Below are 16480 nucleotides of genomic sequence, written 5' to 3' on the forward strand. Positions count from 1 at the left end.
TGTAGACCAGGCTGGTCTCGAATTCACAGAGATCCGCCTGCCTCTGCCTCCCGAGTGCTGGGATTAAAGGCGTGTGCCACCATCTCCCGGCTCCAGGCTTGTATTATTGTAATCAGTACATAGATGGATTTTTCAAAACTAATTATGAAATCACTTGGGTGACTTGTTAAAAGCAGTTTCTAAACTCGTCCATGGAAGAGTTCTCTAGTCTGAGGTAGGGGCTAGATAGATAGGTCTGTGCATTTTTACAGGCCTCCTTGTAGTCGGATTTGCAAGTTTCTGTCTCATAGTTAAGGTAGCGTTTAGGGTTTTAGGACTAGAAGTAAATCTAACCAAAAGATAAAAACGCCATGTCTACAATGATGGAGAACTATTATCACCAAGGTACCAAATTTCAATACCTGTATGAAACCTTTCTAGCTTGTCCTCCATTGTCATTAGGACCATTCACATGTCTTTTCGATGCTGTGAACACAGAATTCACGGTCAGTAAAGAGCTTTGGCCATGGGAATGCAGAATCGTGGTGAACGACAGAATCTTTGTCCACTTTTACTCTGAAACAGTTGCTGATTGTGAGGCCATGCCCAGGGCCACTCATCTTCCCAAATCAAGAATAATGAGATCACCTAATATATCCCTTTTATGTGGGACCATGATAGAGAACCGAAGACGGATGAAAGTAAAGATCACCAGCCGGGCGGTGGTGGCACACACCTGGAATCCCAGCACTTGGGAGGCAGAGGCAGGAGCATCTCTGAGTTCAAGGCCGGCCTGGTCTACAAAGGGAGTTCCAGGACAGGCTTCAAAGCTACAGAGAGACCCTGTCTCAAAAAACCAAAAAAAAAAAAAAAAAAGAAAAAAGAAAAAAAGGAAAGAAAGCAAAGATCACCAAAGTCAAGTTGGTGAACCAGTGAATTTATTAGGGTGACTTATAGGAGGATGGGTGAGGGGTTACTTACAGGAACATGAGGTCTCAAGGGCAGCTGCATTATTGACAGCCCACCCTAGTTTGAGTGTATATGAAAATAACTGTAGTCTCTTGAGCACTTGCAAGTTAGCATGGGTCAAATTTTAGGCCTTTGGCAAGGTTGAGATTTGCGATGTCTTTGAATGGACTTGAGTAACTAGATTATGGGTGATTGGATGAAACAGAAAATAAGAAAAAATAGCAAGAAAAGCAGATTTTTGTTGTTGTTGTTAGAGACATGGTTTCTCTCTATATCCCTGGCTGTCCTAGAATTTGCTAAATAGACCAGGCTGATATTGAATTTGAAGAGACACACCTGCCGCTCCCTCCAGAGTGCTGGGATTAGAAGTGTGTGCCACCGTGCCTGGCAGAAAAGCAGATTTGAGTATAAAATAAACTCGGTTTGGAACATGATGTGTTTTCAAAAGGAGGCACGAGAACAAAGGTGAAGAAGCAAGTGTGGCTTTCTAGAAGGAAGGTCTTAGTTGGGGCAGAACTGCAAGAACGAAGGAGGTGTCCAGAGGTGTCTCAGAAGTGAACAGCACTTGCTTCGGCAGAGGTTTGGTTACCAGCACCCACGTGGTTGCTCACAGCTGTCTGTAATCGCAGGGGATCTGACGCCTTCTGATCTCCATGGGCACCAGGCATGCTAAGGGGCACCTACATATGAGAGATGAGGAGTCAGACTCTGTGGTAGGCATCGAGAATTTCCAAGACTTCTTTCTCACCCTCCTGACTTGAGACAAAAGCCCAGCAGCTTAAAACAAAAGCCTTGTAGGCTTTCTTGTTTTCCCACCAGCAGGTCTCCTGCTGCCCAACTGGCTCAACAAGTTCAAAGTCAGGTCCAGCACATGTTATACGACAGTTGTGTTGTCAATCAGCCATCCTCTTTCTACAAACCAACCGGTTCTTCAGAGACTTAAAACCCCTAGCCCTCAAGAAGAGACTGGATTTTCCCATCTTTGTAGAGGGTCTTTGTCTTTGTGTGTCTGTTACCTGTGTCTCTTTCCTCACCCCCAATAAACACCTTTCTTCAACTGCTGATTCTGTCTCTTCCTGTTTGCTGTGTTTGAGATTGTTCTGCTGTGCCCTGTTACACCCAGATTTCCCTTGCCTCTTAATTCTTTTTTGGATTTTCAAGACAGGGTTTCTCCTTAGCTTTTGGTTCCTGTCCTGTAACTAGCTCTTGTAGACCAGGCTGGCCTTGAACTCACAGAGATCTGCCTGCCTCTGCCTCGCGAGTGCTGGGATTAAAGGCGTGTGCCACCACTGCCCCGGCTTGCCTCTTAATTCTTTATCTGACAGAAAATGAACTCAATCAAGACCCCTGGGCTGTATCACACAGGTAAAAAACACACACATGAAATGTGATTGGTCATCTGGGTCTGCCACAATGAACAAATGTCAGAGATACTTATTTGTGCGTTTTCAGATATGAGGGTCTCTCAGGAAGGGACCTAGGAAGGACCAATCAAGGGAGAGAGTGAAGTGTTGACCTAAAGAGAATGTTTTGGGAGCAAAGCAAGCAGAAGTGTGACAGGAAGTCCAGCAAAACAAAGGATCCTGGGGCATGAGCAGAAAAGTTTCAGTGGAGGCCGACTGTCCTACAGCTCAGCTTGTACCTCCTGACACTCCCTTAACCACTGAGAGCAAATACAGATGCCATGTCCCTGGTATCTCTTCTCATACTTAGAATCTCTTAATGTCTGAACAACTACCACAGGGTCTCTATCAGCCGTTGTTGCCTTAGTAAATGGATTTCTCGTCTGTTATCGGGAAAAGTGGCGGGCAGATTCAAGAAGAAACAAGAAACGTCTGAGAAATGTGAACTCTGTGATGAGGGACCAGAAAATTCCCGGGCAGCTTCTTGAATTATAGCACAGGTGGCCGCTTACCACTGTCTCGGTCTTTTATCCAGCAGCCTTACTGGCTCGTGGCCTCCTCACTCTCAAAGCTGATTCACGTGACAGCAACCACTATTTATCGAGGCTTGTTGCCGCCTCTAAGCACAAACATTCCTTCTACTTGTCATTACAAAAGGGACCGCTGTCCACGGTGATCAGAGCTTGAGTAGACTCTGGAGCAGATGGAAGGACGTTCCTGGGCCTTGACAGAGCAGGGCCTCTCTATCCCCAGGCTCTTCAGTTTGCACTTTCCACCTTATTTTCATTGCAGCTGGAACGGTGACCCCTTGACCTAGGTTCCTCCAAAACCTAGCATGCATAGCTAATTTTGATTTGAAATTCCAGAGGGACTGTGACAGTATCTTCATTGGAACATTCTGTATTGTGGGTGTCATTAGTTTGTTTTTTTAATCTTTTTTAAGTTGCTGTCTTGCTATATAACCTTGGGTGACCGGGAACTCCAAGGTGACCTCAAACTTCCAGCCATCTTTCTGCCTTTGCCTCTCTAGTCCTAGGGTGGTAGGTCTGTGTCACGGTACCTGGCTTTAGATTTCAATTCTTAACGATTCTCTTGAACAATTTCTGGGACCATCTCAGATACGTAAGTTGTTTTTCTGCTTAGGTCGGTTTCTGTTTGCACCTTAACCAGCACACTAGTTCATGAGTACCAGTGAGAACAGATTGCTGCAAAACCCTTGATTGCAAATTTTTGAGCTTCTGCCCCCACTGACTTACACAATCTTCTCGTGAGTTAATCCAGTGTGCTAGTTGGTTTCTGTGGCCTTTAATCTTGGACTGTATCTTAATTCTTTTGTATTTCAGCAACTTCCTGTACTGGTAGGCGCTTTGATTTCTGAACTGTTACATCCCTTAACATGACTCCTGGAAACAGCAGTCTAAAGTCTTGACTTGCTTACAGATATCAAGTTCTCAATAATAATCCACCTATCGTGACTGGATTTTTTTTTTCATTCTGTTTGTAGTGCGATGGTTAAAGGACCATGTAGCCATCAAGACACATGGAACTTAATATGTGAATTAATATAAAGTATGCCTAAGTATGCCTTAAATCTGTTTTGATATCGTGTTTCCCACATCAGTTTCTTTTTTACTCTGCCCTTTCTTTCTTCCCTCCACATCCCTGTTCTCTTCCTTTCAGTAGCTATCATTGTGTATCCCAGGCTGGCCTCAAGCTCACAATCCTCCTGCCTTAGCCTCTGAGTTAGGATTTACAGGCAGGTGGCACTATGTCCAGCTTAGGTTTATTTTCCTTAACAATAGCTTTTGGGCGCTGAAACTATAAAGAGCTGGGCATGGGGCAGCAGGTCTTTAATTCAGAGGCAGAGGCGGGTGGATCTCTGAGTCTGAGGCCACTCTGGTCTAGGTGGTGAGCTAAAGGGCTAGCCAGCCAGAGTCTGTCTCCAAACAAAACCAAACATATGATGAGTGTAGTAGTTTACTGGTGTGTGTGTGCAGAGTTGCAATATCTTGTATTTGCATATTTGCTTTAGAACGCTGCTAATGCTAGGTTCTAGACCTCCCCCTTGTGAACTAAACAAATTCCTGTTAACAACGCTCGGATGAGGTGCAGCTGGACATGTACGTCAGCGGCCATGAGCACTTAACAGAGGAGGCAGAAGCCAGGGATGGGATAGCAAAGGCTGGAGATGGGAGAGCTCTGCACGTTAGAGAGGAGGCTTGGCTGAAAAGGGGGCTAAGTGAGGAGACCCGGGCAGAAGGAAAGGAGTCTGAGCCATTCTATAAATGGTGTCAGGACAACTGATACCCACATACAAAAAAATAAATAACTTTTAAAAAAGAACTCTCACTCCATAGGGATGTGGAGGGAAGAAAGAAGGGGCAGAGTAAAAAAAGAAACTGATGTGGGAAACTTTTCAAAACAGATTTAAGGTATACTTAGGCATACTTTATATTAATTTATTTGGAAGAACAAGGTTTCAGGCAGAGAGATCAGTACCAGCAAAGACCCTGAGGCAGATCTATAATATTAACGGAACAGAACCCATTCCCGAGCCCTCACCAAGATTGCTGTGTTCAAAGGGGTGGACCTTCTACTTCGGGTTTTTAGCATCTCAAAGACAGTTCCCAGGAAACTGTCGTTATATGATGATTCCAGTCGTTTCTTAGAATGCTCTGTTTATAAGGCTTTTCTCCCCTTGGCTGACGTAAGCAGGAAAAAGAATAATCTTCTATAAATGGTGTCAGGACAGCTGATACCCACATACCAAAAATAAATAACTTTTAAAAAAGAACTCTCACTCCATAACATTTATCAGAATTCCTCGTTAGCTCACGCTGGAGAGATGGCTCCGTGGTTAAGTGTGCTGGCTGTTCTTATAGCACCCACATGTGTCTCCATATTGTAGTTCCAATTCCAGGGAATGAAACACACTCTTCTGACATCCAAGGACACGAGGCATGTGCATAGTTTACACTCATACATAGTTGCTGGCACTTATACATACATGCACATAAAATAAAAAGTCTTTAAAGATTTTTTAAAAACTTGGCATCTACCAAAGTTCTAAATTTAATGTGAAGTTGCAAAACTGTAGGAGAAACCACAAGTGTGAATTTTTGTGAATTTGGGTCATGGCTATCTTAGCCAATAACTAAAATCAAATGTAGGTCTGTTAGACATCATCATAATCAAAACTGAGGTGATATTATGCTATGAATGAAGGCAGCTAGAAAAGGCCACTTATTGGCGCCTTAAGTGTGAAATGTCTAGAGAGGGCAGATCTTTGGAGGGAACAGCTTAGGCTCCCTGGGGTTGAGGAAATAAGAAATGACTGAGAACTGGTTTAGGTTCTGGAGAAGAAGGGGACTGAAGCTGTCTGAGAATTAGAAAGTATTGCTATTTTTACAACCTGGTGAATATATTAAAAACCACTGAGTTGTAAATTCTAAGAATGAATTTCATGGGCTATAAATTATATCTCTAGCACACTATCCAAACTGCTGTGACTGGAAAAGACTGGGACCGGGACCTGCATGTTTTCTTATATGCTGCTTGCTTTACAGAAACCGTAAGATATTATATTTTGCATAGATTTTACAAATCATGTCTGTTGACGGATCTAGACCATAGGTTATCAATTTATAATTTCTATGCTTAAAAAAGATGTCTTTGGGATGCTGTTTGAATAACACTGGAATATCTTTGGGACAAAAATTGGTTGCTAGGTAGCACCTGTAGCAAATAGCGAATATCAGAATTTGCTCTCCCTGGAGGGGGTGGAGCAGCGTGTAGTCCCTCTTCTACATAAAAAGACAAACTGCCTTCACAGGGAGAAGGAAATAAAAGCAGAGCAGCTGTCAAAAAGCGATCAAGCATCACTCAGTGTGGGCCTGGGTAGGGATTGGAAGCTAAGCTGTTGACGGGAGCGTCTTTAAGAAGGAAGTGTTGGATTCTGCTTTGTCACAAGCATCATTTGGTCTTCAGAAGATCAGATGCCAGAGAACTGGCTTTGTAGTTTGTGGTTGTTTTAGTCCATTTTGTGTTGCTTTGTAGAAATGTATTGACTCTAGGTATGGAGGCTGAGGGGTCCGCGATTAAGCATCTCCATCTAGCGAGGCCTGAGTTTACTGTCTCCTAACATGGCAGAACACATCACATGGCAAAAGAGAAGAATCGATGTACAGACTCACTCTTGTATTGATTTGGCAATGAGGAAAACTAGGATCCACACAAACACACTTCCCATTAAGAAGAATCGATGTACAGACTCACTCTTTTTTTTCTTTTTTTTTTTTTTTTTTTGGAAGACTCACTCTTGTATTGATTTGGCATGAGGAAGACTATGATCTACACAAACACACTTCCCATTAAGCCCACTATCCAACACAGGGGCATTAGGATTCAGTTTTCAGCATAGGATTTTTGAAGGGACACATTCAAAACCAAAGCAAGAATCGAGCATGAAACCAAACTGCTGCACTGCTTTGGATCTTCCTGGGCCACAGTGCCCTGGTGGGATGTGCCATCTGTCCTAGGGAAAGAGGAGCTCAGGCCTGGGCTGAGAAATACCATCTTTTCAGGCTTCCCTACTCTGCCATACTCGTGAGCTATTTTTTTTTGTTGTTGTCGTTTTTTGTTTTTGTTTTTTGAGACAGGGTTTCTCTGTAGCTTTGGAGCCTGTCCTGGAGCTAGCTCTTGTAGACCAGGCTGGCCTCAAACTCACAGAGATCCACTTGCCTCTGCCTCCCGAGTGCTGGGATTAAAGGCATGCGCCACCACCGCTAGGCTGTTCATTTGTTTTATTTAATGTGTTTTGCCTGCATGTACATATATGTATGTGTACCACATGAGTGCCTGGCACCCTCTGAGGCCAGAAGAAAGCATTGGATCCCCTGAAGCTGAACTTACAGACAGTGCTCGGAATCCAACTTGGGTCTTTAAGGGCAGCAAGCACTCTTAATTACTGAGCCATTCTTCTAGACCTTTAAAAAAAACATTTTTAATTGTGTTTGTGCACAGTGTGCATGTAAAAGTCGGAGGACAACTTATACAGTCTAGCAGGCATGGGGTATGTACCCGTAAACCCAGTCAGTACCTGGGGACTGAGGGAGAAGCTAGTTTGGTTAATTAAAACACCTGGCCTTCAACACCAACTTTGGCTGAAGATCCTACGGTTTCTTGCTCATATTTTCCACAACAGCTCCTTATCTATAATCTTGAGCCCTTACCAACTCAGATGCAAACTCTTTTAAGTTCTCCTCGTCATCTCTCAAATTAGTTGTAATAACAAGAGCCAGTTTTTCCTCCGCTCTCATCAGAGTCTGCATCCGATCCCTGTATTGGGTAGCTAAGATTGCACAAGAGCCTGAGATAGCAGCACATGAAAAAAGCTAATTTCACTTTCAAGTAAACATTCTGGAGAGAGGCCTGGAACTGGTTTGGTGGCTCTGTCTTCAGACCTAGATTCTCACCTCGTGCTATTGGCAAGGCCGCGACTTGATGGTTGTGTACTCATGTCTGGAAGCAGGACAGATGCATGAACAGAGGAAAGCATGAGGGCAGGGGGAATGTTTCCCTTTCTAAGAAGCCGTGGCAAAGCGTCTGGTGTGCTGGCTCATGCCTATAACTAACCCTAGTGCTGAAGAAGCAAAGGCAAGAAGATCATAACAGTTAGAGGCCATCAAGAGACAGTGAGTTCCAGGCAAATCTGAGTGCATCTTAAACTAACCTTAGAACATTTGATTTTGCAGGACATAGTTACTGTCAATGTTTTTCAAAGTTGATCAATATTTTTGTTCCATATTCATCAGCTTTGAGAATGCTGCTTCACATACATACATATGTCATACAAAGTGGAAGAATTATGTTTAGATTTATTTCAGAGCCCCAAATCCACACCCGAATTCATGTAATGAATTTGAAAAAATATTTAAATCAATTTTATGTCTGAATGTTTTGCTTGCACATATGGATGTGCATCCTGTATGGGCTTGGTGCCTGAGGAGGTCCGAAGAGGGCATCGGATCCCCTGGAACTGGAGTTACCAACAGTTGTGAGCCGCTCTGGGGGTGCTGGAAATCATGCCTATGTCCTTTGCAAGAGTAAGAAGTGCTTTGTGACCCATGAGCCATCTCTCTAGCCCCCATGTAATGATATTTTAAATGAAACTCAAGTCAGCAACTCAAACAGCAAGTGTATTTTTTTTGCCTTTAAATTGTTTCATTTTTTTTTTTTTGTGTGTCTCTGTGTGAGGTGAGTCTTCTCGCCTAGGATGGTTTAACAAAATTGATGCAGATATATGATAAACAAGTTTTGGGAAGTGTAGGTTACAACATCAGTTTCAAAGAAAACCTAAGAGGAAGGATGGAGAGAGAAACCACAAGATGCCTCTATAACCTGTAATCCCCAAGAATGTCCTGTCCTTCCTTGTTACTATGTTAATCTTGTTACCATTTAAGCACAACTGGCAGAAGAGCTTAGAAACTCATTGTTCTTTGAGATTGTCACTCTTCTAGGAAGTCTGGTGACAGGGCTGGGACCCTTGCCCCAGTGTATCTGGTTATAGCTTCAGGCCATGAATTTTAAGTCATTATATTAAGTCCAAACAATTTTTCTTTTTAAGTGTAGGGTCTCACTATGTAGCCCCAGCTGTCCTGGAATTGTTACATAGACCAGGTTGGCCTCAAACTAAAACTGGAACTCACAGATCTGCCTGCCTCTGTCTTCTGAGTGCTGGGACTGAAAGCATCCACCACCATGCCTGGCTCAAATAGTTAAATTAATTTATTAGTTAAAATAGGAACCATTACAATCAACACATTTGTGCCACAGTGAAATAAGTTCATTCGTGCAGCGTAAAAAAAAAAATAATGCTCTGGGATTTGACAGAGTCCTGGGAAGCACTTTTGGCATCCTGCTGCCTGTGCTAAGGATGGCTGTGCTAAGGGATGTTTGAAGAAGCTGTAGCCTAGTGGTAAGAGGTCAGGGGAACATGGCAGATGAGGCAGAACTTCATTGCCCAACTGGTTCAGCTTTTGAAGCATTGGCTTTGTGATGTGTAGGGAGGCATTGTTGCTGTACAGAATCGGGCCCTTTCTGCTGACCAGTGTCTGCCATAGGCATTGCAGTTTGCGGTGTGCTCTCACAGGTTTGCTAGGGTCTTCTCCATGCTGTTTTTGGTTCCTGCTGTCCTGAACCTGGGACACAAAAGGGCAAGACCCTAGCTAGGTATGACAGAGCCACAAACCAGGTCCCTGAATCACGACAGAGAAAAGTCTGCTCTTCACCTGTATGGTACACACACATGGCTGTATTCAAGCTATATTTTGAGTAGTTAGCTGCAGCAACTTTGCCTATTCCAACTAATTCTGTTTTAAAAGATTATGTAATATGCATAAAGGCCTATAAGAACACAGTTGTCAGGTTTGGGGAGTAACATGGGAGCCTTTACCATTAAATACATATTCATTTTTACAAAGAATTTCTATTACCTATAAGGGAAGAGGAAAAATGCACAGCAAGACAGCACTGGTACAAACTGTACTTTTGAAGGCCCTTCCTTGGCTCCCGCAGTCATTGCCTCTACTCTTTACCTGGCACTCAGACTGTGAAAATTAAAGTGAGTTAGGGAGGTTATCAGGTGGAGTAGTCACTTAGGTAGGGTTTTTTTTTTTTAAGATAGAAGGCCCTTCAGGGTCTGCTTCTTAGTTTTGTGGAAACGCAAGGCAGAGCTCATAAAGTTTTCATAGCCAGACTCGTGTTGATGGTGTAAATTATCAAAAATGCATGCAGCTGGGCATAATTAGATTGAGAAATCATTCTTTCGTATGTTCCGTCAAGAAGCCCTTGTGGGGGTGTGAGGCACCGGGTAGCAAGTGAGAAACAGGAAGGCCATTTGGTAAGAAGGGATTAGTACAGAGTGGATAATATCTCTGTACAATACTTTTATATGTATGGGTCTTTTGCCTGCATGCCTGGGGCCCACAGAGACCAGAAGAGGGCATCAGATCCTCTAGAACTGGAGTTATAGGCAGTTGTGAGCTACCATGTGGGTGCTGGGAATTGAACTGGGTCTTCTGGAAGGGTGGCCAGTGCTATTAATCACAAAGGCATTTCTCCAGCCCTCCAGGGTTGGTGATCTTAAGAGTTAACATTCAGTGTGTAAGTGAATCTGTTAACCTATCTCCGGCCATTGATTAGTGTTGGGGATCAAATCCAGGATCTCGTGCGTGCTAAACAGTTGTTCCACCCCAGAGTTACTCCCTAGCCCCAGAGCTGTGCATCTAATGAGGAGAATCTTCTCCTGAAGTGCAGTCTGTCTTCCCTGAAGTACTGCGGTAAGATTGCCAGGGTCTTTTAGACCTCAGGCAGCTCCCTTGTGTTCAGTGCATGTGAGCAGAATACTGTTTTCTGCCAGGCTTCTAGCACTTTACACCCTGGAAGCCTTGGTTGGACTTGAGTGTTCGTTACTTATCTTATCCACTGGAACTTTAATATCCTTGTTTTTCTTATTGGTCATATGAAGATTTCTATGAGTTAAAAGATTTGGCAAGTAGTTCTGCAAGTTAATATTAACATTATTATAACCTTTTGTATTAGTCAGGGTTCTCTAGAGAAACAACTTATAGAATGACTATATATGTGCATATATATATACACAAAAACTCATACACACACATATATGCTCACTCATTTTATATATATGTTTAGAAAGGGGATTTATTAGAATGGCTTACAGGCTGTGGTCCAGCTAGTCCAACAATGGCTGTCTACCAATGAAAGGTTCAAGAACTGAGTAGTTGCGGGGAAGAGACAGAAATCTTTAATAAATAAATAAATAATAAAAAAAGAACTGAGTAGTTTGTTCAGTTGATGAATCTGGAGGTTTCAGCTGGTAGTCAGTAGACACCAGAATTCCTAAGAAGTAGGCTCTAGGGGACTTACTAGCGAGTGTGAGAGCAAGCACGCAGAGAGGGAGAGTGCCTTCTTCCACGTCCTTTATATGGGCTGCCAGCAGAAGCTGTGGGCACATTAAAGGAGGCTCTTCCCACCTCGAGCCTACTTCAAATGATTTAATAAGAAAGAAATCCTACATAGGTGTGCTGTTAGGATTTTTGTTAATTCCAGATGTAGAGAAGTTGACAACCAAGAAGAGTCAGCACACCTTTTGTAGTGAACATTGTAGTATTACAGAACAGCAAGTATGTCCTCGTTTCTTATAACACATTAAGTAAGAACCTCATGCTTGGCTGGGCGGTGGTGGCGCACGCCTTTAATCCCAGCACTCAGGAGGCAGAGGCAGGTGGATATCTGTGAACTCTAGGACAGCCAAGGCTACACTGAGAAAACTTGTCTCGAAAAACAAAACAAAAATGTGTTTTAAGCCGGGCAGTGGTGGCGCACACCTTTAATCCCAGCACTTGGGAGGCAGAGGCAAGCGGATCTCTGTGAGTTCGAGGCCAGCCTGGTCTACAAGAGCTAGTTTCAGGACAGGCTCCAAAGCCACAGAGAAATCCTGTCTCAAAAAAACAAAACAAACAAAAAAAATGCATGGTGGTCCATTCCTTTTTCCCCCAACATTCAGGATGCAGAGGCTGGTAGATCTCTGAATTTCAAGCCAACCTGGATTTCACTGGGAGTTCCAGTTCAGCCAGGGTTACATAGAGAGGTCCCAAACAAACAAACAAACAATACTCTCAGAGTTGCCTACAAGCCAATCTAATGGAGACAATTCTTAATTGGCATCCCCACTTCCTAGATTACCCTAGCTTGTGTCAAACTGACAAAAATAACCCACAAGCTCAAGAACCAACAGAAAAATGACCAAATAAAACAGTTGTTTTAAAAGGCTTGTGAGTATGGGGCTGCTGGAGAGATGGCTCAGTTAAGAGCACTGGCTGTTCTTACAGAGAACTGTGTTTAGTTCCCAGCAAACACATGGTGACTCATAACCACTTATAACTCCAGTTCAAGGTGATCTGACACCTTCCGGCTCCTGCACATATATGGTGCACATATGTACACTTGGGCACACATACATAAATTACCTTGTCCTCCAAGTCTGATCTCTGATTCTGAACACACTTGGTGGGTGGAGAGAACCAAGTCCCAAAAATTGTCCTCTGACCTCTACACATGTACCACAGCATGTATGCTCTCTCTCACACACACACAATAGATAAATAAAAAATAGGTTTGAAAATTCACCAAAAATAAAATATTTTTCACATTTGTGTGATTGGTGAGCTAAGATCACTGCTGATCTTTCAGAAACAGGAGTTCTGTCCCCAGTACCCACACTGGGCGGCTCGCAGCCTCCTCTAGCTCTAGCTCTGAGGCACCTGAACACATATGGCACACAGACAGACACTCTGAGGCCAGAGAAGGGTGCAAAATCCTTGCTGGAGTTACAAGAGGCTGTGGAGCCAATGTGGATGCTGGGAACTGAACTCGATAGTAAAGTGCCCTTAGCCACTGAGCCATCTCTCTGGCTCGGCTGGACAGATCTCAGATGATTCCTATTTTATCTGGAGTGTTTCGACCTTCTTGTTTGTCCCAGTGACTTCCTTAAACATCATCAAGCCAGGCAACGGTGGCGCACGCCTTTAATTCCAGCACTCGGGAGGCAGGCGGATCTCTGTGAGTTCGAGACCAGCCTGGTCTACAGAGCTAGTTCCAGGACAGGCTCCAAAGCCACAGAGAAACCCTGTCTCGAAAAACCAAAAAAAAAAAAAAAAAGAGGAAAAAAAAATCATCAAGCATGAGGATGATCTGTCACAACTTTGTCTCCAGTAGTGACTTGTAGCCCAGGTCAATAGAAGTTGGAATGGTACCAACAGTTCATTTTGTTGCTCTTCATTTGTTTCAGGATGTCACCTAAAAGACTTTGGAGATTTGAATTTTACTAAAGTTCCCAAAGATGATCCGTACAATAATCTGGTAGTGTACCCTCGCTCGGTGGGCCTTGCCAACCAGGAACTGGCTGAGGTGGTTAGCAGAGCTGTGTCAGGTGGCTACAGCTGTGTCACTATAGGAGGAGACCACAGGTAAGCTGGGAGCAAGGGTGCTTTGGGGCTCAGTGATTGGCTTATTCCAGCATCCTTACTTGGAGAAAGAGGCACAACAGACGAGACTATGCTCAACACAGCAAGCGCAGATGTGGACTAAGCAAGGTTCTTGAGAAACTGAGCTGTTCTGGAGAACTCAGGATCCATCCATAGACTGAAGTGACATGTTTTCATAAATAAGCATTTCTACTGTTATATTTGCTCGTGATCTTTCCTTGGGATGCTAAAACATATTCTCTCTGATGGAGACCCAGTCAGTCCTTTCGATCTTTCTTAGTGAATTGTTCTTTCAAAGTATGAGAAGTGCTCAGCTGAGATCTATTAGGACTAGATAAAACACATGTAAAATGAAAAACTGGAAAGTACTAGAGAATTTCAGAGGCGGGAGAGTTGTAGGCTAGTGCGGTCAGATCTTACCAGGCAGTGTGAAAGCAGAAGGATGAATGCAGTGCTAGCATTGACTCACTGGTGCGTTCAGTTAGGCAGTCCTCCTAACGACGTCATCAGGGAGGTACCACTTATCTCATTTATTGCTAGAAGCTCTGAAGGGCAGAGGTTAGATAACTTGTTCAAGGCCTAATGCCAGGAAGTACCAGAGCTGCCATCCAAATCTACTTTCCCTTTTTGATTGAGTCTAGCAATTTTCCCTGAGGTGTTCGGAGAATTCTCTAGATTACTATCAGAAGTTAAACCTTTATTCTTCTGCAGAGGCAAGTAGCTTCCTCTTTAGGAATAAAATTCAGACTCAGGTTCTCTCTGGAGATGACTGGGCATTCAGTGGAATCAACCAGGAGAAGGCAGGTCTCTTGCCTCCTACCTCACTCAGTTCCATCTCTGAATGCTTAATCTTGTTTTTTTTCCTCTTGGGGTGTCTCACTGGAGACCTCTTCGTTGTGATAGCCACAGCCTTTAGTTTTTCTTTTGTCTATAGCTGTATTACCAGTTTTTTATTTTTCAAACTATTTCCAGTTCAAAGCTAACACTTGCCAGGGTTTTAGAGTCTGCTAAATTCTGGCAGGAGGGAATAATGTATAGTTTGAATGGCTTTTGTTCAGTGGTGTACACGAGCACAATAGTGGCTGTCTTGTAACTTTAATGTCTAACAGCCCCACTTCTCAGGTTTAAGCAGTGTTACAATCAAGCTTTTACAGCTCATTGTGTGTGTTGTGCTGGGATTAAAACTCAGGGCTTCACACATGCTAAGGCAAATGCAGGGCCACTTAGCTACATCTGCAAGTCTGCTTCCTAATTTTTATCTTTAAAAAAAAAAAGTTAATGTAGGTTGGGGTGGTGGTGGTGCATACCTTTAATCCCAGCACTTGGGAGGCAGAGGCAGGTGGATCTCTGAGTTTGAAATTAGCCTGGTCTACAGAGCGAGTTCCAGGACAGCCAAAGCTATACAGTGAAACCCTGCTTGAAAAACAAAACCGTTGGGCCGTAGTGGCGCACGCCTTTAATCCCAGCACTTGGGGTGGCAGATCTCTGTGAGTTGGAGGCCAGCCTGGGCTATAAGAGCTAGTTCCAGGAGAGGCTCCAAAGCTACAGAGAAACCCTGTCTTAAAAAACCAAAAAAAGTTAATGTAAGTTAGATGTAGTGGCACATGCCTGTAGGAAGCTTAAGTGGGAGAACTGCCTGAGCTCCTTGGACACCAGCCTAGAAAATATACAAAACCCCATCTCAACCAAAGCCCTTTAGTGTACCAGATGCTTTGGAAGTTAGAACGAAAGGAATTCCACAGCTTTTCTGCAAATTGTTACAGACAAGACCCTATTGCTTAACTAAATTGAATTCACTGGACAAATGTTAGTATTTGAGCTCCTTTTCTGGGTTAGGGACTAATGGACAAATTAACATGGGTCTGGCATCAGTATTCTTTTTACCTAACCTTTAATTTTATGTGTATGGGTGTGCTGCCTGCCTGTGTGTCTGTATGCCTGCATCCTGTACACCACGAGAGTACAGTGCTCTCAGAGGCCAAAAGAGGGTGTTGGATCCCCTGGGACTGGGCACTGACTCTAAAGTGTTATCTTTCCAAGCTCGGAGCCATTTAAAAGTTAATCTTTGGGAAGTCCAACTGAGGGACTTTTGTCTCACAGGAAGCCAGCCTCGGGCCAGACCCTGCCTTTGCCCTGGGGACAGAGTGTAAGCAGTGTTAGCTGAGGTTATCTGTTTCCAGGTCTACTGCCAAGCAGAAGGCCTTGAAGATTATTTTATATTTGTTCTTTGCAGCCTGGCAATAGGTACCATTAGTGGCCACGCCCGGCACCACCCAGATCTCTGTGTCATCTGGGTTGATGCTCATGCTGACATTCACACACCCCTCACCACGATATCTGGAAATATCCACGGACAGCCACTTTCTTTTCTCGTCAGAGAACTACAAGACAAGGTAAGTGGGCCAAAGGGGGAAAGTGAGAGGCTTGCAGGGTTATCCTGGGGCTTTGGGAATCTAGTTGAGGTTTGGATGAAGGTGGGCTGAATGTGGCTAGCCCAACTCCTTCACTTGTTATTTACGTTAGTAAGGACCAGGCAGTCAGCTGGATGCTGACCATAACAGTCTCTGTTCTCAGTGGGGGTTCAGTAGGAAAAGCAGTTTGTAGAAGTAGGTGATAACTGTAGTACTGGACACTTCCATAGCCAGGAACTATCAGAGGCTCCCACACTTTAAAACACACTGATTTAGAGGCTAAGTGACCCTGCTTGCCTTCAATTTTTCTGAGCTCTTTAAAAGACAGGACAGTTTATGCTAGGCAGACAAGACTCTCTATTCCTCCTGAGAAGCCAAGCTAAACCAATGAAAGATGAAAGAACCAATCTGTAATGTGCAAAGGGGTGGGAAGGGCTGGCCAGCATATTCCTCCTACCTAGGTAGTTAATGAGAAGCCAGATCACCTTAGGAGACTTTTTTTTTCTTCCCTGAGACAGGGTTTCTCTTTGTAACCCTGGCTGTCCTGGAACTCACTGTAGACCAGGCTGGCCTCGAATTCAGATCCCCTGCCTCTGCCTCTCAAGTGCTGGGATTAAAGGCATGCACCACCACCACCCAGCAGATTTTTTTT

The 16480-nt window shown here is 43.8% G+C and overlaps 1 protein-coding gene across 1 annotated transcript in view; it reads left to right on the forward strand.

The window, feature by feature from the left end:
• Arg2 (arginase 2) overlaps positions 1 to 16480 on the forward strand; it is a 23640-nt gene that overhangs the window by 1929 nt on the left and 5231 nt on the right. Inside the window, exons 3-4 of the mRNA XM_005343260.3 lie at positions 13222 to 13399; positions 15651 to 15810. Coding sequence (XP_005343317.1) covers positions 13222 to 13399; positions 15651 to 15810 — 338 coding nt within the window. The remainder of the gene's footprint in view (positions 1 to 13221; positions 13400 to 15650; positions 15811 to 16480) is intronic.

Source organism: Microtus ochrogaster, chromosome 1 (assembly GCF_000317375.1).
Source record: "Microtus ochrogaster isolate Prairie Vole_2 chromosome 1, MicOch1.0, whole genome shotgun sequence".
NCBI classification, from domain to species: domain Eukaryota; kingdom Metazoa; phylum Chordata; class Mammalia; order Rodentia; family Cricetidae; genus Microtus; species Microtus ochrogaster.